Source organism: Dreissena polymorpha, chromosome 5 (genome assembly GCF_020536995.1).
Source record: "Dreissena polymorpha isolate Duluth1 chromosome 5, UMN_Dpol_1.0, whole genome shotgun sequence".
Classification (NCBI taxonomy): Eukaryota; Metazoa; Mollusca; class Bivalvia; order Myida; family Dreissenidae; genus Dreissena; species Dreissena polymorpha.
This window is the reverse complement of record NC_068359.1, coordinates 9,821,379-9,847,919: the sequence shown is the minus strand read 5'-3', so window position 1 is coordinate 9,847,919 and position 26,541 is coordinate 9,821,379. Positions and strand designations below refer to the sequence as shown.

The 26,541-nt window shown below is 33.5% G+C and overlaps 1 protein-coding gene and 1 long non-coding RNA gene across 2 annotated transcripts; one reads left to right on the top strand and one right to left on the bottom strand.

Moving 5' to 3' along the window:
• The first annotated feature begins 2,723 nt into the window (after window positions 1-2,723).
• On the top strand, window positions 2,724-4,112 carry LOC127882290 (uncharacterized). The gene is made up of 3 exons (XR_008050474.1): window positions 2,724-3,036; window positions 3,278-3,365; window positions 3,716-4,112. It is a non-coding gene; the product is annotated as an uncharacterized LOC127882290 (long non-coding RNA).
• A 7,872-nt stretch (window positions 4,113-11,984) lies between these two features.
• LOC127882289 (uncharacterized) lies at window positions 11,985-18,548 on the bottom strand. The gene is made up of 4 exons (XM_052430851.1): window positions 18,416-18,548; window positions 16,087-16,171; window positions 13,552-13,782; window positions 11,985-13,021 (listed from the first exon to the last, which is right to left on the bottom strand). Exons 1-4 carry the CDS (start codon window positions 18,485-18,487, stop codon window positions 12,375-12,377), a joined length of 1,035 nt encoding a protein of 344 aa, XP_052286811.1. The 5' UTR covers window positions 18,488-18,548; the 3' UTR covers window positions 11,985-12,374.
• Between the last annotated feature and the right edge of the window lie 7,993 nt (window positions 18,549-26,541).

Below are 26,541 nucleotides of genomic sequence, written 5' to 3'. Positions count from 1 at the left end.
AAGGATGATGAATCTTTCAAAAATCGGGCAGGTATATCATCTAAACCTGTGCTTTTCGAACAATTTAACTTACGTAATTCCTTGTGAACAAATTGTTCGGAGATTGTACGGAGTTTAAACGACTTAGCTCCAGGATTTCTTTTTATGTAAAAAGCTTTAAAAGCATCAGAGGCTACATGAAAACAATTTGGAGCAGCTGGAAGTTTGTCTACCAAGACGGCGGCTACCGTGGTAAAGAAATGATTAAAATGATCAGCTATATTTTTAGCTTCAAAACAAAGACGGTCTTTTATTTTAAGGACAACATTTGGTGAAGATTTACTTGTGTCACTATATCCTTATGATTTTAAATGAGCCCAGAGTGATTTTGGATTGTGTTTACTTTCTTCTAGCTGCTCGTGGATATAGATTGCTTTTGCCTTTTTAACTGCCTTTTGGACTTTATTTCGATAAAAACAGAATTGTTTATAAAATTCTTTTCCCCCATATTTCTTTAATTTATACATATATTGATCTCTATTTTTTATTAGATCAAAAATGTGTGAGTCAATCCATGGTTCTGTTCGTTGTTTTAAGCGCACTTCTTTAATTGGTGCAACCTCATTCAAAACTGATAAAAAAGTGTCTCTAAATATTATCGAAGACTCTTGTGTAGATTCGGAAGTAAACATTTTATCCCAATCCTTTTGTTTTAACTTTGTGGTAAAATCGTCGGCATTATAGTTCTTCATGCATCTAACATTGACAGTGTTATGTTAAAAAAAATTCCCTTTCGTCACTTTCCTAGTACAAAAGATCGGAAATTGATCGCTTAAATTCAAAGGAAGTACGCCAGACTGAGATATCTTATCTGTATGACTAACTAGAACATGGTCTAATAAAGACTGAGTGGTGTCTGTTACTCTTGTAGTATCAGTAATCAGTTGTGTAAGAGTGAATAAGTTAAGCAATTGACTATACTTAGAAAGAAGACTGTTCTTTTTCTTCAACTGACAGATGTTAAAATCACCCAAAATGAACCATTCTATATCACTTCTAAGTTTGGCTTAAACATTTTCAAATTCTTCAATAAAGTTATTTTGATCTGGTGGTCTATAACATGAACTAATTAAAAGTGGTTTGGTTTTCGCAAGGTATAGTTCTACCCATACAGATTCAATTGTGTCGCTCTGGAGTTCAGGTTTTTCCGAAAAAAGCAATATCTGCACGTATATATAGACACACTCCGCCTCCAGATCTGTTCCTATCGCGGCGAACAATATTGTATCCGGGAATAGCCACCTCATTGTTGGTGACTGAGCCATCCAACCAGTTCTCAGATACTGCAATCACACTTACTTTGCACTGTGCAGCAAATAGTCTCAATTGATTGATTAAGTAAAGAGCATGTGTTGAAATGAACAAAATGCATCCCTTTTTGTCTGAAAGCGTCGAATTGATCGAAAGATTAAGTTCTCGGTTGATCGTTTTCGAAGTCAATGGTACCGGTAGGGATTTCATTTGAATCCGTCGATGAGCATTCTCCAGGAAAAAGTTGCAGACTACACTCGTTGCAATAAAAGACGGTTTTAGTTGAGGTCGGTAATGCATCGAGTCCAGAACATTTGATATAAGTTTTTTGAATGACAAGTGGCACAAGTTACATACTTGCTTGTTGCAATGACACCCTTCAAACATACTGGGCACGGGAACTTGGGCTTCCGCTGCTTGCGAAGTGTCGAAACACCTGTAGAAGGTCCTGGATTGGGTTCAACGTCGCCTGATATCATTAGACAAAGAATGGCGATGTTTGCTGTATATGGTCTAAATACAGACACTATGATCACTGATCGAGCTTTTGGATCAAAATGATGGATGTCAATGTTTATAGTCTGTGATTTTGTAATAAGAAGACCACTTATAGAAATGAACTCGTTGCGTTGACTGCCATTTAAAACAAACGATCCTGCATCCGCCGTTAAACTAGGTAAAATGTTTTTTAAAAACCTTTCTAGTCCGCTATTGACGATGACGAACTGTGCGAATGCAACAGCTAATATATTGATGACATTCATTATGGTTTTTACACTTATGCGCTCCTGTAGATTTATTTGTCGATAACGTCGAGGTATGCAGCACGGGATCCTCGTGTATAAAGATAGTACCTGTAGATGCCAAATCACCGGTATTGGTCGGGTCCCTCTGTTGATGTATTTTGCTCACGTTAGAATCACTTTCGTTGCTGTTTCTTTGTTTTCTTTTGTTATTTTGTGATATTTACGTTGCGCCTCATTATATTCCAGCATAGAGTCCAATATAAATCACATTCGCGCATATAATCCAGGTAGTTGTCCAATTAAAATTTAATACATGTATAATTTGGTGAATTTGTTGTATTTTTATCCCGTCTGAATCCAAAAAATGCGTATTTTACATTTGAAAATATGAATTATTTATTTTATTTTAAAAGAATTAAAAAGTTGTTGATATTAACCGGACGTGACGTCATCCTGTAGTTCAATTATTACAATTATTGTTGTAAACGGCATCAAAGAACTTCCGATACGCTTGCACACATATGACTCGCCTATAGTGATTAAATTATTATTGAAAATACAGGTTATTACTTCGAAAACAATCGAAATATTTATGTTGTTGATGCTTTGACGTACTTATGTCGAATTTTATTGGGAAAACTCACGGGCACAAAACGTCATAACGTCAAAGTTATGACGTCATGCCACTCTTTTGATTGGACATCGTCGACGATATGCTTAATGATGATAAAATACTGTGTTAAATCTGGATATACAAATCGGTGAAATAGGAATCGTTTTGCTTTTTATATTTTCTCCTGCACAGAATAACATGAATAATTTGTTTTGCTATAGAAGACAAAGGAAAGGACGAAAATTTCGCATGTGAGTTGAAAATTTGAAAGCGATGTCAGTACAACCATTATTTTTATCTATCAAAATGCAGGAGAAACTTATAAGTGTCTATTTGAAGTGGATATTAGGTCAAACTGCTCAAACTGGATGGATTCAAATCCGAGAGGTATGTTGTATTTGATTTATATTTTAACCATTTGTTCTATCAAATGCAGGGGTGTCTGTTTGAATTTGATAGTCCGTGTCTGTGTTTTTTAATTTCTGTGGAATGAGTGTATTCACACACGGCAAGTTTAATATCATATTACAAAGATTTAGTGCGGATAAAATAATTCAATAACAAACGTAGATTTTTTAGGGTTGTTTGATGTACATTTCGTGCATTCAGAGATTGTATTTTCTTTCAGGACGCGACCAACAGCGATTTATATAGAAGGTTTAAACAATTCATAGGCTTGGATTTGGAAGAAGACAGCATCAGAATCATCGTTAACAGTATGTTATGTATACGTGCAATAAAAGGGAAAACAACAGCGCGATTAAAGACTATAGACAAGTTGTCACTTTATCTTAAGATGAACCAAAAGTAGTTTAAACTTGTTTTTGGCTTTCCTAAGACAAGAGGTCAGTATATCTTAATTTGGAAATGAGTAATTAGTATGAATGATAAATTTCACAGATCTGTTCTAAAAATAACGGTGGTAAACACATGTTTGCTTGATTTCTATATTGTATTATAAAAGAATTATCGACACTTTGAAAATCACCAAATTCTAAATATAAGGTAGGTACAGATATGTTTATTTATTTTTATTTTCTATATATTTGTATGTATTTTATTGCAGGTAGTGCGATTCCGGCAGATCATTTACTAATCAACGACTACAATATCAGGGACGGATCAACCGTTTTGGCCGTGATGAGACTAAGAGGTAGCTAGATCATCATGGCGTCAAGCGATGACGTCATATCTCCACACAAAGGGAGGACTTTCGCCAGCGATGATTTGAAGTTCGCTTTGAATTTTGTTGATCTTCGCACAGTGCTTTTTTTAAGAAGCCTTTCTAGATAAAACCTATGTAGATTAAAAGGTTTTAAAATTTACTTTTGTCTATAGATCTTTTGATACACTCTTTCTTTTCTGTTAATGTATCCATATTGTAATCAGTACAAGTTAACAGTGTGCTTTTTGGAACATTTTGCATTAATATGGTGTAAAAAATAGTACACTGAAATACTGCACTCAATTGTGTTGTTTATTTATTTGTTTTCTATGAACATGTATGTAGTGTGTGAATCAATTGTACGTTCACAGAAATAGTTGTCTTGCTTATTTCGAAGGTGTATGGTCATATATTAATGTTGCGCAAAAGGTTGTATTGAATATAACATTAAAACAAGTTTTATAAACTGTAAATTATACTAGTATAGTATATAAATATTACATGGCTGACAGGGTGACAGTAAATTTGTCAACTTGAGGAAATACTGTCAACCGAGGCGATGCCAAAATTGACAGTATTTTTCCGAAATTTGACAAATTTACTGTCACCCTGTCAGACATGTAATATTTATTTTATTATACCGAATAAACTATTCAAACATCAACAATTTATATAAACCATGAACAATTGCAATATTCAATAATTGAATTTAATTTCAGCAATGAACAACCATTAATATGTGAGTGGTTCAAATTTACGGGAGGAGCAAAATGAACTTCGCTTTATTCGGCACCGACCTAGTAATCAATTTATCCCATCAATTTTCTTAGTCGTCAATTATTTCTTTAAAAATATATTACAGAATCAGCTTTCCGTATTTTATTTTCATCACTTGATTACGCAATTTATGACGTACTTGTGTGACGTCATTTCGGTGACGAAACATTTTGGGACAACAATATGGACGTGGTGTTTTTTTAACAGTAAAATATTTGTTTAAAGCATTGAACGAATCCAAACGTATTTCGGATTTTGTGTTCGTCATGCATAACACCTTAAGAACAGACACTGGAAGTGTATATCGTTGTAACTTTATTCTTATTAGCATTGGATTAAAGTTGCCTTTGAGGTAAGCGTGTCGTTTATACTAAATTGATTTTCTTTCTGACTCCTGTGAAAGCTTTAATAATGGCATTAATCTATCCTACAGCACAGTTTCAGCTGCATTCGATTTTTAATTATCCAAATACAACGGACACGCAAAACTGCGTACTGCGCATGCGCGAATGGGGCAGTATAATTTTCGAACATTCCGCACGTGATTGCTTAGGCAGCGGCATTCTATACATAGATGGTGACGTCACTACGTTATTGTCAGTAAGACCGGTGTGTACACAATGAAGGCAGCGGGAGACAGTATTTTTTTTTCAGTAAATTTTTCTCCGCTGGTGGCACGTGATTGCTATGGCAGCGGGATACTGTATATTTTGGACAGTAAATTTATTCCAGCTGGGTCTGACAGTATTTCTTGGTCACGATGGCCTATGGGAGTTTAGCATTGTAAATAAAAGTAAGGTATAATAATTATAGGTTATTAGACGTTTCACTGTACAATACGGAGATATATTTGGACGAGCACACAGTTTGAAGTCATATTGGACGAGCCGTTAGGCGAGTCCAATATGACTTCAAACTGTGTGCGAGTCCAAATATATCACGTATTGTACAGTTTAAACGTCTAATAAACTTTTTATTCTATATCCTCATTACCAAACCAGCTTTCCGTATTTTTATTTTTATTCATTGATTACGCAATTTATGACGTATCTCGTGTGACGTCATTTCTCTGACGAAACATACTAGTTTAAGCAAGACTCTGCATTTTAGGGACAACACTATGGAGGTGGTAGTGTTTAATAAATCTAGTAGCAAATTATACCATTTTGATAGCATTGAACGAATCCAAAAGGCGTTGCATATTTGTTTTCAATGTCTAGCAATAACAATATCACTTGCTTTTGCATTTTTTTTTAATTTCTAACAATAAAAATTAATTAAATATCACATTCTCGATTCGTTTTTTTTATTTCCTCTCACATTTTCAATAGGAAAGTATTAAAAAGAGACATACAAGCAAAATATCGCCTGTGTGAATCGATTATAGTACATTCGGATACTTTTTCTCGGTAATGGCTTTTATCGTTATAAAACAATTGCTTAGTGCACTTGTACTCAACTGTCCAATATGGAAAAAATACAGACTTTTTGGATCCAATACCGGAATATATTGGACGGTCACGTGGTACATATGAAGAATGCCGATTGGATGAATTTATTGGATATAGAATAATACAGTATATTTCATTATAAGTCTAAGGCCCAAAATATCATGCGTGTGTAGATGTGAAAGTTTATTTCATGCATTTATTGAATCAGAACAAGAAGTATAACTAGAACGACTACTACTACTACTCACTACTACTACTAGCATGAACCAACAAGGGAGGCAACTCGTTATGTCACAATTTGGCAGTGTTTAAAAAGTGGTACTTAATTATCTCGCTCAACATGGGTCTAAATTACGTTTAAAAGCTATTTTCTGATTGGATGAAACAGTCCGAAATCATCAAAAAAATAAAGTCGAGATATTAATCTTGCGGAACATGCAATGCCATGATGCATGCAAGCTATTTAGAAAGTAAATATCGTAAATCAAAAAGTTTGTTATGTTTTTTTTCGCGGTCATAGACAGTGTTCCTGGCTGAAAACGATGCAATATTACTTTTAGATCATTCATGTATTAGATTTTAGCAAGAAAGAGGTAGAATATTTGTGTAAAACATAAGAATTTTTATTTAAACTTGTGTCTGCTACAATTTAACGAGTGGTTACGGAAATTGCCGATTGTACAGATGTATCGACAGACATATGCAAAACGAAAGAATAGCTTGCATATTTCAAGTTTATCAGCATTGAAATCACCTATTAATAAAATGAGAATCGAAATTATTAAAATATAAACCAGTAATGTTCATTAACACCAAAATCTTTGTGCACAACCATCATATTTTTGGAAACCGCGACGTATTGTTTTTCGGAAACCGACGATTATTTCCGTAACCATATGGAAAATTTTATCACTGAGAAGTTTCGTTTCTAATGTTTTTTTTCAAATATTCTACCACACAATTAATGTATACCATTACACAAATGAATAACAAGTAATAATTCCTTGATTTTGGGTAGGGACACTGTCTCTAAATGCTTATAAATACGCATTAAGGCTAAACTTAAGTACATAAAATATTGAAAAATAAATCATAATTCAAGTGTAGTCAAGTGTTCGTTCCATCCGATATATTCATTCATCCACATTGCTCAGTCACTCAATTATATTGGAAATTATTTCGAATATCTGATAAAACTTGCATTATTTATTTTTATCTTTAAACTTCCATTTTATAAATGTTTTTTTTTGATAAACGTCGTCAATTGTATATAGATTTCTCTATAGTTTGAAAAAGATTTAGGCAAATATTACTCATGTAAGATAAAATGCAAATAATTAATAAAATATTCCCTTTTAATCAGTATGTTGGTTTATCGGTCAATAACAATATCAATTTGAACATTGAATTATTTAAAAGTTATAACAAACATTAAATGTTCTCCGAACAAATGATTCATAACACATATAACAGAGTGATAGGAAGATATGAACAAATCAAGGTTGCTAGGTTGCCCGCCTCAAATCAAATCAAATCAATATTTATTTATTGTCGGTCCCGCCTAGAATGGTCCTGTTTGTATGGAAGTACTTGATATCTAAATTTATTAGCCTTTGGGTGTTGTAAAGACATAAAATATTTTGTGAAATGTCTCAAAGTGTAGAATTATTTTGCATTTAGTAAAAGAAAGGCAACATATAACCGTTAAGTGGCTGACAAGAACTTGTGGCTGAATACAAATAAAAAGAGGCATTATGTTTCTTGAAAATAAAAGTAAACATCAATATATATGAATTTTCAGATCAAAAGTGTTGTTTTTAGTGAATAGGGGAAATGCATTTTCAAGAATAAACAATATAATTATAAATGTTTTGGTGAAGTGCATCATAGTATTATCATAGTACCAGTTTTGGTCTAAAAATCCAATAACATTTTTTAAATTTCATAACCCCTTGTTGCAAAAAAAAAAATCATGAAAAATAGAATTTCCGAGTAACCCATTAAAATAAAATAAAAAATGCTTTATTAGACCCTTGATATTATTTTTGCAATCATTTTTCATCAATTACATATGTTTTAAAAAAATAATTGTTTCATGCTACTCATGGTACCAGTTTTTTGTCAGAAAATTAATTACATTTTTTTAAAATGCATTACCCCTTGTTGCCAAAAAATTCATAAAAAATATAATTTTCAAATAATTCCTTTAAAACAAAAAGAAAATGCCTTCTTAAACCTTAAGGTTACAATATACTAAATCATTTTAGTGTTCAATGCTATACCCTCTTAAGAATGGAACGTCATTTATTTGAAGACACAATTGTCTGTATGGGCACTTGCCATGAATTTATTTTTGAATATTTCTGTGTTTCTGCGCAAAAGTTTGACTTTATTTTTCGTTGAAGTTGTCAGTTTTACATTGAATTTGTTAAGGAAATCTTTTGGTGTATTGTGACCTTAAATTTTATTCCTGCAAGCATTTTACATCAATTATTTATGTTTGAAAAAATCATTGGTTCATGCTAATACTACTGCTACTGCTACTGCTACTACTACTACTACTACTACTACTACTACTTCTACTTATTCTAATAATAATAACGTTTTATAATGTGTTATTTAATTAAACAAAACAAGTTAAGCAATGCATACTGGAACATACACGCAAATGTACTATATTGGAACATACGCGCAAATGTACTATACTGGAACATACGCGCAAATGTACTATACTGGAACATACGCGCAAATGTTCTATACTGGAACATACGCGCAAATGTACCATACTGGAACATACGCGCAAATGTACTATACTGGAACATACGCGCAAATGTACTATGATATAATGTACTAAATCATTTTGGTGTTCAATGCTATACCCTCTAAAGAATAGAACGTCATTTATTTGAAGACACAATTCTCTGTATGGGCACTTGCCATGACTTTATTTTTGAATATTTCTGTGTGCATGTGGTAAGGAAAACATTGTTGTATACTACAAATTCAGTGTTTTGCTTATAGGTTTGAGACTACATGAGATTTTGACAGATGGCGGGAAACCCTCATCAACTGTAGATCAGCCGGTAAAAAGGTGGCCTTAAAACAGTGACCGTTGATTCGCGTCGAGTTTTTTCTTACATAATGGATGACCTATCTTTTTTATTGTGTAAAACCATTCGGCTTGGCATGCTCTTTAAGAAAAGGTATGGGTATGGGGGTGTCTACGCGCAAAAGTTTGACTTTATTTTTCGTTGAAGTTGTCGGCTTTACATTGAATTTGTTAAGGAAATCTTTTAGTGTATTGTGACCTTAAATATTATTCCTGCAAGCATTTTACATCAATTATTTATGTTTGAAAAAATCATTGGTTCATGCTAATACTACTGCTACTGCTACTGCTACTACTACTACTACTACTACTACTACTACTACTACTACTACTACTACTACTTCTACTACTTCTACTAATTCTAATAATAATAACATTTTATAATGTGTTCTTTAATTTAACAAAACAAGTTAAGCAATGCATACTGGAACATACACGCAAATGTACTATACTGGAACATACGCGCAAATGTACTATACTGGAACATACGCGCAAATGTACTATACTGGAACATACACGCAAATGTACTATACTGGAACATACGCGCAAATATACTATACTGGAACATATGCGCAAATGTACTATACTGGAACATACGCGCAAATGTACTATACTGGAACATACGCGCAAATGTACTATACTGGAACATACGGGCAAATGTACTATACTGGAACATACGCGCAAATGTACTATACTGGAACATACGCGCAAATGTACTATACTGGAACATACGCGCAAATGTACTATACTGGAACATACGCGCAAATGTACTATACTGGAACATACGCGCAAATGTACTATACTGGAACATACGCGCAAATGTACTATACTGGAACATGCGCGCAAATGTACTATACTGGAACATACGCGCAAATGTACTATACTGGAACATACCCGCAAATGTACTATACTGGAACATATGCGCAAATGTACTATACTGGAACATACGCTCAAATGTACTAGACTGGAACATACACGCAAATGTACTATACTGGAACATACACGCAAATGTACTATACTGGAACATACGCGCAAATGTACTATACTGGAACATACGCGCAAATGTACTTTACTTGAACATACGCGCAAATGTACTATACTGGAACATACGCGCATATGTACTATACTGGAACATACGCGCAAATGTACTATACTGGAACATACACGCAAATGTACTATACTGGAACATATGCGCAAATGTACTATTCTGGAACATATGCGCAAATGTACTATACTGGAACATACGCGCAAATGTACTATACTGGAACATACGCGCAAATGTACTATACTGGAACATACGCGCAAGTGTACTATACTGGAACATACGCGCAAATGTACTATACTGGAACATACGCGCAAATGTACTATACTGGAACATACGCGCCAATGTACTTTACTGGAACATACGCGCAAATGTACTATAACAACTAAACAATTATTATTTTATTTATCTCAAGAGTAGCAAAATTAATTAAGATAATAGTATTGAACAATACTAATCATGATATATTCACTAGAACCTTTAACATGATGATGATGATGATGAGGATCATAATGGTGATGATAGCTCAAACCTCAAACTGCACATACAATGAACCATGTCAACCGTAAACAATCAGGACCTTGCGTATAAAGTCTTAACTAACTTTGTTGACATTGATAAAGCATCTACACGATTTATACCGAGGTTAAATGGATATAAGTAGATCATCCTGCCCGTAAGGATAATGTCGAATTAGAGTGGTAATTAAACGAACCTGTCAAAAGTCGAACGAAAACATAAACAATTCAGCGGTTGGCCGCCATTTTTAACACTAGTAACTATTTTTCTCACGTACGCCCACCAATTATTTGCGTGCGTTCTAACCCCTGTTTGAGAAAAGGGAAGTAGAAGACAACTTTGACAATTTAATTTATGCGGTGACGTATTTTGATAGAGTGGAATTCCTCAACTTTATTTTGCGTTGTTGAGCATCACAATACAAAACAATTGTCCATAGATGTTAATTCCTAAGAATTATACAATGATTGATGTGTTATAAGTTTGATGAAGCTGATAATTCGCTATAATAGTTATAGTTCAGAATTGAGTTTACGCCAGACGTTATTTATGTGTATTTGATTAGTGAGATGTTTGTCGATTATTACTTCAAGTAAATTGAAATGGTTAATTTGGTTAAATAATTGGTCAATGGTTAATTTGTTAAAGAGCAATATTATGTTGAATTAACTTTATTTATTATCTAAATTTATAATTGGCCACGGATGTCAACAGAATATTCACAATGACGATATTAATTATATCGAAATATCTCGTCATTTTAAAATAAATTACAAATCCATGTCTGTCTGTATGTCTGTCTGTCTTTCCCAAGGCATACATTTGCCTGAAAAGGTTTCCCACAATCTTCAAAATTGGAATCACGAGTGACCAAACAAATTAAGATTTTCAAAAGTGGCGCACGTTTAAAACATCATGTATTATTATTTTAAGTCACTATTATTTCCATATCCACGACAAACAATTATTAAATATAGGGAAATATATAATGCTCAACCACGGACTCTAGATCAATATACCCTCCCTGGCTCAACCATATTGACACCTTCCGATATTCATTATGTATCACTGATTTAAGTCAGCTGACATCTAATGTGAAGGCATTATGACTGTTTTGTCAATATTTGGTTTTGTTTCTGTTCACGACTCAAGATAGACAGTATACTTGTAGCCACATATTTTAATTTCTTAAATATAAATGTGGATATAAAGCATTTAAAAGAACTTAGGACATTACAATCTTCTTGCATGCAAGATATAAAACCGCCTCCGTACAGCATAGGAAATCATTTATTAAAATCAACATCATAATAAAAACAATCACAACAAACCAACAGAAAATACATTTGGTACATAAGTCATTTCATTTCTCCATTACTGGAGAGCATTGCATTTATAATAAACATACATTTGTATGTAAATAATTGAATGTCATATATTATAATATGAAATTAATAAAGTATAAATTTAAATAAGCATTCACACTATACATTGTTGATTGTTCATATAATTAAAAGTGCGCAATGCAATATTAAGCCTTTTAAGCAAACTTTAACATATCAATTTCATGCTCATCATCACATTTGTCCGTAGCATGTAAGTGTTGATCAAGGGAATTCCTTAGAAAGCCCCTGTATTATGCGAGTTGTTATTTCTGTTCCATTACTGCCCGGGCATATCAGTCTGGATAGGAGCCGGTTCGCACTTGGAGTTCCAAAGGCCGCACGGATATCGACCATTGCTATCGCCTTTCTGCAAACAGATGAAGCAGAACTTCTGACCACAAGGGCAATCCATGTGCTTGCAGTTGGCCTTGTGTTCAATCAGCAGGCCGCATGTAGGACACGCCCTGATTGCTGGACACTCTACTTCAACCACCTTTTTCTTCGGGCACGTCTTGATCAATCGCAGCCTCGGGTCCTCTCCAGTGCACCCAACGTTGCCGCAGTCGCTTGTTCCACTTGACAGCCACGTTTTCAAGCAAAACCAACAAAATTCGTAGATTCTGCTCTTTCTTCGTGTACAAATAGGGCAAACGACTCGCCTATCTGTCTTTTTCTGTCGTTCACAGAAAGACTTGCATTTTGGACAATCTTGAATACCAACTGACTTCCGAAGATAATTTTCAGCCATTTTTGTTTCAAATTCATCGCGCTCTCCGTCGGTGAGAACAGCGAGACGTTTCACGGTAAAATACTCCCACTTTGAATTGCAATGCGGATCCGACGCTTTAGCTTTATACGGACATCGAAAGTCGTATTTTCCAGCGGTCAACAGACTGCGACAGAACGCCGTCAAAGATTCGGGACCTACAAAAGCAACAGCGATAGAACCACCATACCTTGTGTGAATGCTAAAAAGATATATTGATACTGACTTGACCGCTTAGTTTTCACGTACAGATACTTGACTACTGATCCAATTACCAAAAGTTGATCATCTTACACGTTAATTTCTCTCAATCCTATTACGCAACACTCATATACTAAGTATTCCTTTGCAGTCAGTTAAAACACATAACTTTAAAACCTCAGAATTGATTTTTTTAAGTTTGCGGACCTGAAACTGGAGTATGTGAGGAAGCGAAGTGATTAGCAGCACTCCTACCTAAGTAACTTACTATAATCGAGGGCGCTTGACAAAGCTTTAATATAAGCTTCAATGTCCATCTATATTTTTAAACTCAATGTGTATTCTAGTGAAGGGGGAACCAAAGCACCCGACAGAAACATAAACTACCGGGTGTTGGGTTGAACAAGCCTAGCTAACATGCGCTGAGAGTTGGATCCGAGATGAGAGGCGAGCCTACTAAAATTATATTTGAATGATCTCAACTAACTTATCGCATGGCCACATGGCATTTTCGCCCGCTGTCCATCTGGCGAGTCATCGAGGGTGAACATGTCCGGTAGAGTGGTCAGTTCCACCTCCCCATCGTACATCTTTTCCGGTGGTTGGTTAGATCCCCCATGAAGGCGGAGCACGAGCGTTATGGTTGCCTCGCTTTTGATTTCATAATCTTTGAGATACATGTCTCTGCCGTTTGGTGACTTTTCGCGAAGGTCTTTAGCTATATTGAAAGTATAATAAACTACTCTAACCTCTTTTGTTTGTTTTATTATTTCTATTGATTGTTCTCTGTTGAATGCCAATGCTGATAAATGTATAAGCTTCATTTAGTAAATAAGCTATAAAAATGCACATTTATACACAACGTGTGACTTGATCTGCAGAAGCAATAGAGAAACCAAATTTTAGAACGTGGTCCTTCATTTATGATAACGAGCCAAGTACCGAACAGTATGACACAAATCACACCATGACCATTGTGTACACACCGGTCTTACTGACCTGTGTAACGCGAAAGGAATTGTGGGCAGCACTTCTTTTACGAGTGAAAGCAAAAGTAGGTCAGGTTATCGTGCTTCTGATAATCGCTATCAGTCTTAAAAGAGAGTCAAAATCACATTTAAACATAATTAAATAACATTTCTTTAAACAACATAACGTTTTAAACACACAATAAAAAACGAATTTTCTTTCATTATTAACATTTTCATTCCTACGCAGAACTACTTTATCGGAAGCATAATTCCCCAAACCAGGGGAATGTGATGCGTCTTAGTATAGAGGTGACAATAACGTAGTGACGTCACCATCTATGTATAGAATGACAACACGACTAATAGACTAAAATCATGGCGGATGAGGGACGGGATGGGGGTAGCATAAGTAGACCGAGGATGAATGGATGTAAATCAGCTAATTGGAAAGTGACTTAGAAAATGGCGTCTTTTTCAGATATTTCGAAAGAGAAGGACGAATATTTTCACTCGGTAAACAACTTATTACTCTTTTTTTAATGAATACGCCCATTCGACTCTACGATGTTCGTTATTTTAATGTTGTTTTTTATTTCAATATCAAAGGCGTCGGAATATAAATGTTTTTGAGGGAAAACCAATAAGATATATAAACATAAAGTTGCTTACCGCGTGAAAATAATTCCCCATCTGTTAAAAAACACGAAACAAACGCGATTTTTGTCAGTCAGTTACAAGAATCTCACTTAAGTTTAAACCTATTAATTTAGCTCGATTGCATCGAAAGACTAAGGCTTATATAAACGCTCTCGAGTCCGTTTCCTGGGCCTAGAACCAGTACTTGGTGTCTTCGGAGGAGATCTAAAGAACGCTCCCACGGTGGGGATCGAACCCATGACCTCCCGGTCGCTAGGCGGACACTATATCCATTACACCACGGCGACCTTAAATCTCACTTTAACGCAGTAAGCCAATGTATTTGCATGACCAGCCACCCTCCTTCCCCAGTCACTAGCAACCGGAGTCATCTTGGAAAAGTCAATTCAAAGCTCTGAGGTTCTAAACCGGTTGCAACGAGCTCCGAACCTGAACATTTCGTACAATATTTAGCTAAATAAACTTAACCAATTAAAAATTAGGGTTCCTTATGGCAATAGCCGAAATTTCAACGCCAGATGTGGTCTGTTAAAATAGATGTTTGTAGATACAAAATTCTCGTTGTTTTTCCATTTTAATTTTCTGCAACGATATCTATTCATACGACACATGAACACTAACATGGTGTTCGTGTGTCGTATGAATAGATATATTCGCGGGAAATTAATGTGGAATTAATTGTGTCACAAATAAATAAAAACGAGCATTTTGTATCAACAAAAATCTATGTAATCATACCACATCTAGCGTTGAAATTGTGGCTATTGCTATAAGGAACACTTAATGTTTAGGTATTAACTTAATTTTACGAAATACTTTACGAAATTTTCGTTGATTTAGGCGTTATAGAGACTTTAAACATGCCTCGTCTATATTTTAACCTACATTTGTTAAAGTAACATTACTACTCAAAATCAACGAAAATTTCGTACAATATTTCATAAAATAAAGCTAAACAATTAAAGATCATTGTTCCTTATGGCCATTGTCGAAATTTCAACGCCAGATGTGGTCCGGTAAAATAGATGTTTGTGGATACAAAATGCTCGTTTTTATTATGGTTTTAACATGGTACCATTTTAGTGTTCGTGTGTCGTATCAACAGATATATTCGCAGATAATTAACATGGAATTTAGTGTGGTCACAAATTAATAAAAACGAGCATTTTGTATCTACAAAAATCTATGTAATCATACCACATCTAGCGTTAAAATTGTGGCTATTGCTATAACGAACACTGATTGTTTAGGTGTTAACTTTATTTTACGAAATACTTACGAAATTTTCGTTGATTTTGAGCGATATAGAGACTTTAATACTAAACACTGTATAATATTAAGATCCTTATTTTCTAGAACTATACATGAATGTTTAATTTCTGTGCAGTACTTACTTGTAAAAAGCATTCTTAAGTCCGAGTCCTCATCTAAATCGAACATCTTGCATATAGCTTTCTTTAAGGCTGTAATGCTGGCATCCTGTTTAAATTGAACGAAAATTAATGATGAACATTGGCGTGTATTAAACTAAGATTTTCTTTAGTTACCCCATTAATTGAACAGCATATCTGAATAATATAGACTTTTTGTCTAGCGTATCGAATGTTATTTTGACAAAAACATTATTGATTATTTTAACAGTATTGATCAATAACATAGACACGATCCCGGATAAGTGTACTGCAAATTAAGGGGTGTTGCTGCAGTTTCGCTGATTTTTTTTTCAATCTAATTGATATTGTTCAAAATGTATTGTAAAGTAATACATACAAATACTTAAGAATAAATACAGCGTACTTTACGGGGGAACGATTCACCCTTTACAAAAATTATAGTGAATAGCAGACCCAGCAGTTAAAACAGGACATCTACAGGAACCTTTATCTTACTATGTACATTTGACCCTGACTTTGCGTGACTGGCTATAATACCTTAGCCACTTTTAATAAAATCCTCCATATGGTCTAAGAGATATGGACGGGGGCGTGGACTCAGAAGGAGACTCGTATTTGGCCTCCAAGTTTGACACCTTGAACTGGATCGACCGACTCAACCTTTTGAATATTGTATCAATAACCTTAATGTTTGAGCCAGATATCATGATAATCCGCCAGAGGGTACAGAAGTTCCTGCGCGGACACACACGTTTTACGATGACAGATTGGAGTGTATTCCTATACTCCCAATATAAGTTCATAAAATAATTAATAACTCATTGTGCATCCCAAAGACATAAACAAAGTTGATGTTGTCGTCGAATGCTATCCGATAAAAAAACAACATAACAGCTTTATTTAACTAAATCAGCTTGCACTGTGAATTTAAACTTCATGTTAATATATTGGATTTCTAAAATGCTTTTTTTAATTCTCAAAAAACGGAACAACTTAGTTTTTCATATTTACGTTTTAATCTGGATTAACTTCATTTTAGCTTCTTTCTGAAAGTTTAAAAAAGTGAACACGCAATATTGAATCAAACGGATACTTAAATGGTCAATTTATACACTGGTTAAATAAATCAGTTTAAACCAACTGCTATTTATAGTTTTGACTATTGGCAATCGGGAATGTACTTTCCGAAATTGGATATCAGTTCATTCTTATTCTTTGTAAATATCGAATACACAGTCTATTCATAACCTTATCTGATATTCACGTAGTAAAAATGTAGACATAAACATATCCCCGTTTACTTTCTGTTTAATTGAAAACGTTCACAAACATTTACAGAACAAGCAATGACTCTGTCACTAAATATAAGTATGTTTTGGAACATGCAAATAGGAAGAAAACCATGCCTTTCCATTTAAATTTTCTTTAAGAAACAAGAAACAAAAAGAACATTTAAAATGAAACTATACGTTGGGCATGTCTTTGTTTTCCCTTATCAATACGTTAATATGTTCACATAACAAAATATCTTACTCTTTCTTTGTAAACATTTAAATCAACACATGGTGAATACTAAGTCCAGTGTCGATATGAAAGGAGTGAAACTTCTTCGGCGTATTCCAAAGAGAAACAATAATTTGCGTTAAAGGGGCCTTTCACAGATTTTCGCATTTATTGAAGTTTGCCATTAAATGCTTTATATTGATAAATTTAAACATTGGATCTAAAAATATCAAGTAAAAAAACAAGAATACAATTAAAAAAGAGAAAAAAAGTAACCCTCAACAGGGCTCGAATCACTGACCCCTGGAGTCCTGGAGTAAAAAGTATTCCGCTTAGACCACTCGGCCATCCGTGCTCATGCTATGAAACGATGTCTTTTTTACTTTGTATAAGCAATCCTCGTAGTTTCACAAAATATAACGACAACAACATAACTTTCCAAATTATTCAATCGTTTCGCGTTGCAACGCGTTATAATATTCAGGTTTTCAAATCGCCAAATGATGCATATAATGAATATTTTAGAGCATGGTAAATGTTCAGTATTACTTTTTCCTCACAAATATCATAACTAAAACGAAAATTTGCGAATCTGAAACAACTTTTTTTTTTATTTTGTCAATTTACCTAAACGTGAAAAGGCCCCTTTTGTATCCAAATATCATTAAATCGTTTATTGTATGCTGAACGCGTTATACAACAGGTACCGCCACAACTTCTGGTTTGTAAACAATATAAGTTGTCGCAATTATACATTTTATTTACCTGAAAAAAATAAATACCAAACACAAACACGAATTTAAGTATACTGTTAAAATATACAGACCTCATCTAGCCTTACTATCCTGGTTGTATTTTCAAGACCTTTTACAAAGATCTGAATTTCTTCACCCGGCATGCTAAAGAGAGGCAAGAACTTTATTTGTTCTCAATATTATGAACTGCTGCGGTCTGTTGTAAAGCCAAAAAAGCTGCTTTATATATATGCGCTATTTTAGGACTTGACTTAACTGGGAAATAATCATGGAATCCCGTTCATTTTCAGAAAATGAATATGATTAAAGGAAAAGTAGTGATACAGGTATTATTGGTTGTTGTAGAATAAGTAGTAGTAATAGTAGTAGTAGTAGAAGAAAAAGAACAAGTAGAAGAAGTAGACGTAGCAGCAGTATAAGTTGTAATAGTAGTAGTTGTAGTAGCAGCAGCAGCAGCTACAGCAGCAGCAGCAGCAGCAGTAGTAGTAGTAGTAATAGTAATAGTAGTAGTAGTAGTAGTAGAAGTAGTAGTAGTAGTAGTAGTAGTAGTAGCAGCATCAGCAGTGGAAGTAGTAGTAGTAGTAATAGTTGTAGTAGTAGTAGTAGTAGTAGTGGTAGTAGTAGTAGAAGAAGTAGTAGTTTTTGTTTTAGTAGTGAAGTAGTGCATGTTTATTCTTACGTACATGTACACAGAACTTATCATAATTCATTTGGGGTTTTAAGCTGTTATAATCATGGTCACGGATACTATAGTTTAGTGGATATTTTGTTATAAATGTAATACAATTTGAAAATAAGGGCATTATAAATTTGTTAAAGATGACTTTGATAAAATTAGCATAAATTATATATATGCATCAATTAAAATGAAATTAAAGTGTTAAACCAACGGCGTAAAGAAATGTCTCATGCCTCTTTAATGCACAACCCGTACGGATTTTCCACTGTGGATTACCGGTAATATGGAATTACCCTAAAATTTTGGAGGAATTTTGGAATCTCCGATAAGTAAAAAAATGCGTACTGTATAATTTTAACTAATGTATTCAGGATCAGAGAAGTGGAAACGTTTTTGTTTGAAAGTAAATTTATCGAAGGTTTATACAAGCTGAAAGTTGCATTCAGTAAATATCTATTTTATTTCGGGTGCTGATTTTACATGTTAAAAGGAATAAAACAATTGTTTAATGGACATGTTGCACTCTTGTTTTGATTTCATAATTGAATGTATGGCAATTTAATTGTTATAAACATTACTTGAACGTGGTGAATTTATATCATAACGGATTATATCATATCAAATTGAAACTTACCATAGTATTGACATGGGTTACACAACACAATATAATATGTAAGACACGAGTTGATTGAGATTTAAACAAATAACTTACCAGATTGAAAAAAACAACAACCTAAAACAGCAACATGTTTGAACAAACTGAGCGGAGAATATAACTCGAATGTCCCAGAGTCACATCCAGTGGCTTAAATAAAACGATTATTTAAAAAGTATATAAGACAAACTAAACTTAATTTCTAAACACGTTTGAATATATGAACAACAATACAACACACAATGGAAAATGCCATGATGAACCGCATAATAACATGACTGTTCTATTTCGAATCAACTGGTAATTATTATTATATTTATCAAAATAACACATTCACATTATTCATAAGTCATCATGGTTGCTATATTAATTTGAAGCAATAACAACAACGACAACAAGAACACGATATACAGGGAACTGGCATGCCAAGTTGTTCTCGATTCCTTAAACTATTTAAACTTCCAGAATTCAAAATCGCAGAAGATACCAATGGCGGTGAATATAGCAGAACGGAAAAAGTCATTTCAATCCCAGTACACAATCCATACGCTTGATTACATAGTCCGAAATATTCATCAACCATTAATCGCAAATCAATCATACATATTGTTATAATTGTATCCATGTGACGAATAAACATTATAAACATATAGTATAAAGTCAACAAAATTTGAACACCAGCCAAATTATTTGGTATCATTGGAAATGTGTTTGCATGATATATATAAGCATGTCAATATTTTTCCTTTGCTAAAAGGGACCATCATCATTATTGCTGGCTTCCTCAAAAGATTTCGCGACATGGTTACCCGCCTTATACATGGATACAAAAACCTGCAGCGCTTCAACCATTCTCTTTCTCGGCGCACCAGTGCGCGTTTGAAACAGAAGGCATTACGACAAGAAGTATCAGAATAAAGAAATAATCGAATGGCAACATTATGTAAACAATTACTTTTTGCATAACAAAAACGAACTTATGCAAGTGAATTATGGACATTCTTAGCTCAATTACAATATTTTATATTTAGTGTAGCCACTGGTAGTGTTTATTATTAAACTATCATAGATAAATTGTTTATTATAGTTTTGTGGGTAGAACCGCCCACAATCAATAAGAATAAGTCGAAATTCTGACAAAATTATTGTAAAAAAGCCTTTTTTTAAAATTGCAACAATTTATATCTACAATGGTTAAATAAAAATATCGTTCAATTTCTGACGTTTTATTCTGTTTAAATGTTTAGTTTGTTTAACAATGACGAACAATAAACTAGCAATAGTAAAATCATAATTTAGTATTTCTGTAGACATTGTAATGTTATGCCTCTGTTTCATTACTACATATGAAACGCCGAGCACGTTTGGAGCAATGACAAGAAGTAATTCTGTATCCGTCGTTGGACATAAGGACTATAATAGTCTCACGTAAATGGCAACATACCATTAACCGCATATTATAAAGTCAATGTGAATGAAATAATACAGAAATAAATCAACGGATCCTGTTTTTCTGAACGTGTATGCCCCGATCTTTATCTCTAGGCATTTTTGCCAAGTATGAGTTTGAAACGGTCGTCTGAAGAAATGTTAACCACAAAGGTCAATTATTACTTGTAATTCTTTTGAAGATGTATTGAGGGGAAAAACTCTTACATTCGCCACGTTATTTAGTGATGAATCCTTTAAAGCAGAATATGAAATAGATAGTACAACTGCACAATTTTGTTAAAAGGTTGACAATTTATTATAACCGACATATTTTTAGCAAAAACATCTTTTATAAAGGAAAACACATTTTATTATCAAATGTCATTTATTATCTAGCAACGGTTAAGGACAATATTTTGAAATGTTGACACAAAAAACGTTCACAAAACCCATCTAAATCCTGTCCCTCGTGAGGTGACTTTGAAAAAGCATGTTTTTGTGCCCGTCATATATGTCGGCATCATTTTCCGGATGGCAACAATTACCAGCTTAAAGCTGCACAGGTAAAACTTCGCAATTCACTGTGGCCACTGGTCTACATATTTTCAACCTGTTTTTTCTGATTCAGTGCAATCAGCTCTTTTGATCCCTTTAAATATAATAATTTGATTAGAAAAGTTTTCAAATGAAACCATGTTGAAAAGCTTATGAATGGTTCATGTGTGTTTTGTTCCGTAGTCTTAAATAGTTAAGTCGTGACATGGTAGTCATACGCCCTCCTATCGCCATTTCCTTGAAAAGTAAGTAAACCCGTAATAAGTAAAATACTTCGATCCAGATACAGGTTTAGGGAGAATGGCTGCAGAAATATTTTAATGAACAATCTCCGTGTACGTTATATGGCCGGGCCAAGGATTGAACAGCGATTTCTAGTTGTGTTATCCTGCTCCCTTCCAACTGAGCTAGCTGGATCAACAAGCAAATAATTTCGTTGAATTGATATCCCCCGCCAATATGCTTCTGGACACAAAAGTGTTATATTTGACACTCAAAAAAGCATTTTTTTCAGGGGGATAAAAATCAAGTTTAATTAAATACGTAATAATCATATGATTATCACAACGGAAGAATTGCAATGTTTGGCCGAATAACCTAATGAAAACCATGATTATGTCATGTAAAAAAATGATGTTCCTAATTATTATTTTAGTGGTGTTGGTTATGAAAAAAATTAAACGACAATCTTTTGCAACATCAACATGCATTTTTATTCCCCCCAGTATGATTGTTTTTATAGGTATGCCTGTCTTTAAAATTATCGTCTTTTTATTGCCGACTGATAAATATGGTATTTAACGCACAACAGTTCTAGAATCGATTGTAATAATAATTTTTCTTAAAAAAGGAGATATGTTCTTCAATCAAGTAAACAATATTTTAATCATGATTTGGCGATTTACAGGCATCAAACCTATAACGAATATAACATCACAGTTCTTCACTTTAGTATTCAGACTTTTTAAATCGCACATGCTTTACGTATACCCTTTATGTTACAACATGAACAAGATGATAGTTGTTTAATTTGGAGCATACATAAACCTGTTTTATGCATTATTAATTAGACGTTTTGTTATATGTATATATTTTTATTACTGTTTTTTATTATATTATTCCGATCCATCAGTGACATTTTCCATGTTAATGTACCATCAATAAACTTTTACCACATTATTTATTGGATTCGTCATTTCCCCCAATTCGTTGTATGATAAAATTTACAATACATACTTTCGTTCATAGTTCTACCTGTATTATTAATCAAACTATGTGGTTTAAATTGGACACATTAATAATAAGATTTTCAAACTATCCGCAAATATAGTACACACATGATCACACATATTTCAAAACAATTTATCGAAATCTTCTGGTTCGAGGTTTCACACGACAAAATTAGCTCTCCTGCCAAAGCATACACTTAATGGCGAAAAGCATAAACCCCATAACATGAATTTATTTAAAACGATTTAATTATTTTGATAAAACCATTTGTTCATATACTTTTACTTTGAATGCGACGTAAACGTATGTTTAAGGGATTGTTTTTAGTAAAAGTTTCACAATAACAATTTCATCATAATGAACGTTAAATATAATTTGATGATATAGTTGTTTAATAAGTGTCTTGTTTTGTTTAGTATTTAAGATAATAAACACTAATGTGTTATTAATTGTAGCCATGGTAGTCGTATACGTATATATTGCTAATGTTCTATTAGTTAGACATTGTTGTTTTTTCAGGACAGTATTTCACGGTGGTAGTGCGATAACCACAACTATTCCGCTCTTGCTAACACGTGTAAATGTAAAAATCACAGTTATATTCAATAAAGCATGCCGTAATGTGTTGTCAATTGATTCTTCTACCATAAAATACCGTTTAACAAAAACAATCTTTCATTTAAAGGGTTTAAAATCTGCAAAAATACGATTTTTCGCGTCATGAAAGTCACTTCTTTCACGACATGCTAAAACTGTTTTCACTATTTAATAGCGACTCAATTTTGATGTGGTAAACGGCAATTAGAAGTAAAATATATACTTCGTTCGGTGGAATATCATTTTATTACCAACTTACCTTCTTTTCTCGTTTTTTTCATTGATGTCTGCAATCGCCAAAAAGTTTGCGGCCATGTTTTTTACAGAAGGATACGGTGCTTGTGTCAGAAGTATAAAATTTTGACGGTGAGCGGAATAGTTGTGGTAATCGCCCTATCACAGTGTATTTGGGGTCAATCAGTCCGTTCTTTCAACTTTTCCCAGTGGCAATTATATAGGAAATCTACCTTTTAAACTTCCATCGTATTTGACTTGTTTGTGGAAAAGTCGGAAAAGTCATCCCCCCTTCCAACATTCGTTTTATGATTTCAATTGCACACATAGCACTTCGGGCAATATACATCAAAAGATTTGTTTTATTGTGAGCACAAATAATCATGTGCTTGTTGATGTGGTTTTGATGGTAGTCATCAATAGAATGAATTGAACAGTATCAAAACAAATATTATCACTTCAATCACAACGATTTTATTCGTTTTTCAATCCAAACCTTCCGTGTGCGGTATCACGCCAAGAAATCAGCTCTCCTAGCTAATTGTATACTATACTAGTAAACAGTATAAACACCATAGAATACTTTCATTGTAATCAATTTAAATATATATTGATTACATTACCTTTACATAAACTTTGACGTCGTATGCGACATAAATATATGTTGATTTGTACATGACATTAACGTGTGTGCGCATCCCTAACCACGCTTGGAATTTTTATGCCACTATTGCTCTTTAAATATGAATATTATATTTCCAGATTGCACACAACACTGTTATAAATCATTGTTGTATTTTGTATTTTCAAATGGATGATTACAGGTGACTTTATTTGAACAATGATGGTTAGGATCCATACATGGTTTGCTGTGCTGTTGTTCACCATGTAAACCTCAAACCCATGCGTCAACTGAAATAAGAAAGAATGTTGAGCATTCTATCCTTAGAAAGCTCTTGTTTATTTAATTATTATTTTGTGTTCTCACTTAAGAGAGAATATACATATTGCTAAGATATATTATAAGAAAATATAATGCGTAAAGATTTACAGGATAAAGGAATAACAGCAAAAGTAAGTTAATAATATTACTAATTATACTAATTATACCCCAGCTAATAATAATACCAATATAACTTCTAATAATGTTGATATTACCAATAAAATTACTAATTATTATAATGATACTTCTACTGCTTATACTTATGATAGTATTACTACTATTACTACTACATCTACTACTACTACTACTACTCCTACTACTACTACTACTACTTCTACTACTACTACTACTACTACTACTACTACTACTACTACTACTACTACTACTACTACTACTACTACTACTTCTACTACTACCACTACTACTACTACTACTACTACTACTACTACTACTACTACTACTACTACTACTACTACTACTACTACTACTACTACTAATACTGCTAATACTGCTACTACTACTACTACTACTACTACTACTACTACTACTACTACTACTATTACTACTACTTATGACACTACTACTTCTACAACTACTACTACTACTACTACTACTACTACTACTACTACTACTACTACTACTACTACTACTACTACTACTACTACTACTACTACTATGCATGAGTTTTTCCGGCTAGTGAACACCACAATTGTAAGGTTTTTGGGGTATCTATTATCATTTTTACAATATTTATCCATTTACCATTTCCTGTGGCTGAACCTTTGTATCATAGAACACTTCAGATTAATTACAAAAGAAAAGGTGTCCATCATATTTGGTAAATTTTCGGACCCTCATTCCACACATAGGTTAAACAAGATCATAAAGCTCTACCGACATACTATGTGTAGAATTGGGAAGAACTGACAAAGAAATTGTTTTAATTTCTTGTATCCTTCCAATGAGAGTTATTTTTCTTCTGGACAAGCTTTTAAACAGTTTTATAACTCTAGTTAACTCTGGTTCCATTGTAATGCCCATCTTGTCTTAATATTTTCAGAGCTGCATGTATGTTTTCCTATCCAAACCACTTTAGTTTTGTTGAAGTTTACCTAAACACCAGAGCACAATGTGATACGGGCCAATTGATCAATGGTTTCATCTAAGTATTTTACATAGCCATCCAAGCTAATATAATGTATAATTATCAAATTGCGATAATCTGTATTCAGTTTTATTGATGTGTATTTGGATTTTTACCTGAGTTTAAGAGACAAGATTTCGGCGAATAAAATACAAATATAACAACTAAGGGGATCACGCTGACGACATCCGCGTTGCATTTGGAAAACAATCAGATAACGACCCGCAATGTGTTACTGCTAAGATACCATCTTTAAAATAAGACAATAAACCATTTGTTTCGGCCACGACAAATGCAAACATGAATCTAATTTAGTTTTAATTGTCTAGAGTGGTGAGATTTTGAAAAAAAACACTTCGAGGAGAAACATTACATTGACTTACAATCTCTCATAATTTTCTACAGGATTCACACAAACTCCATTTACGATAACAAATATGAAACATATGAAAAAAGAAATAAAAAGTATATCCAAGTTGGCGCTAAGGAAAAGTATGTGAGTCCAACAGAGAATGAACCACACAATATTTCTTAAAACAAATGTGTCTTTATCAACAAGCATTGTATTAAATTCTCAATCAAACCACATTACACAATATTTAATATTTTCGCATGATATTAAATGCTTCAGTTATATAATTCCATTTAACTTTTATTCATTTTCATATACTTTTATGTAACTCCTCTACTATCCCATCCGTCACCAATATTTGTATGAACGTGCTATCT

What these genes read in the sequence shown, in the direction of transcription:
- LOC127882289 (XM_052430851.1), bottom strand. Translation starts at nt 18,487, where the DNA reads ATGCCGGGTGAAGAAATTCAGATCTTTGTAAAAGGTCTTGAAAATACA. An exon ending in CTTAAGAATGCTTTTTACAA is followed by an intron (nt 13,783 to 16,086) that starts GTAAGTACTGCA and finishes CTTTCAATATAG; the next exon opens with CTAAAGACCTTCGCGAAAAG. An exon ending in GCCATGTGGCCATGCGATAA is followed by an intron (nt 13,022 to 13,551) that starts GTTAGTTGAGAT and finishes TTGCTTTTGTAG; the next exon opens with GTCCCGAATCTTTGACGGCG.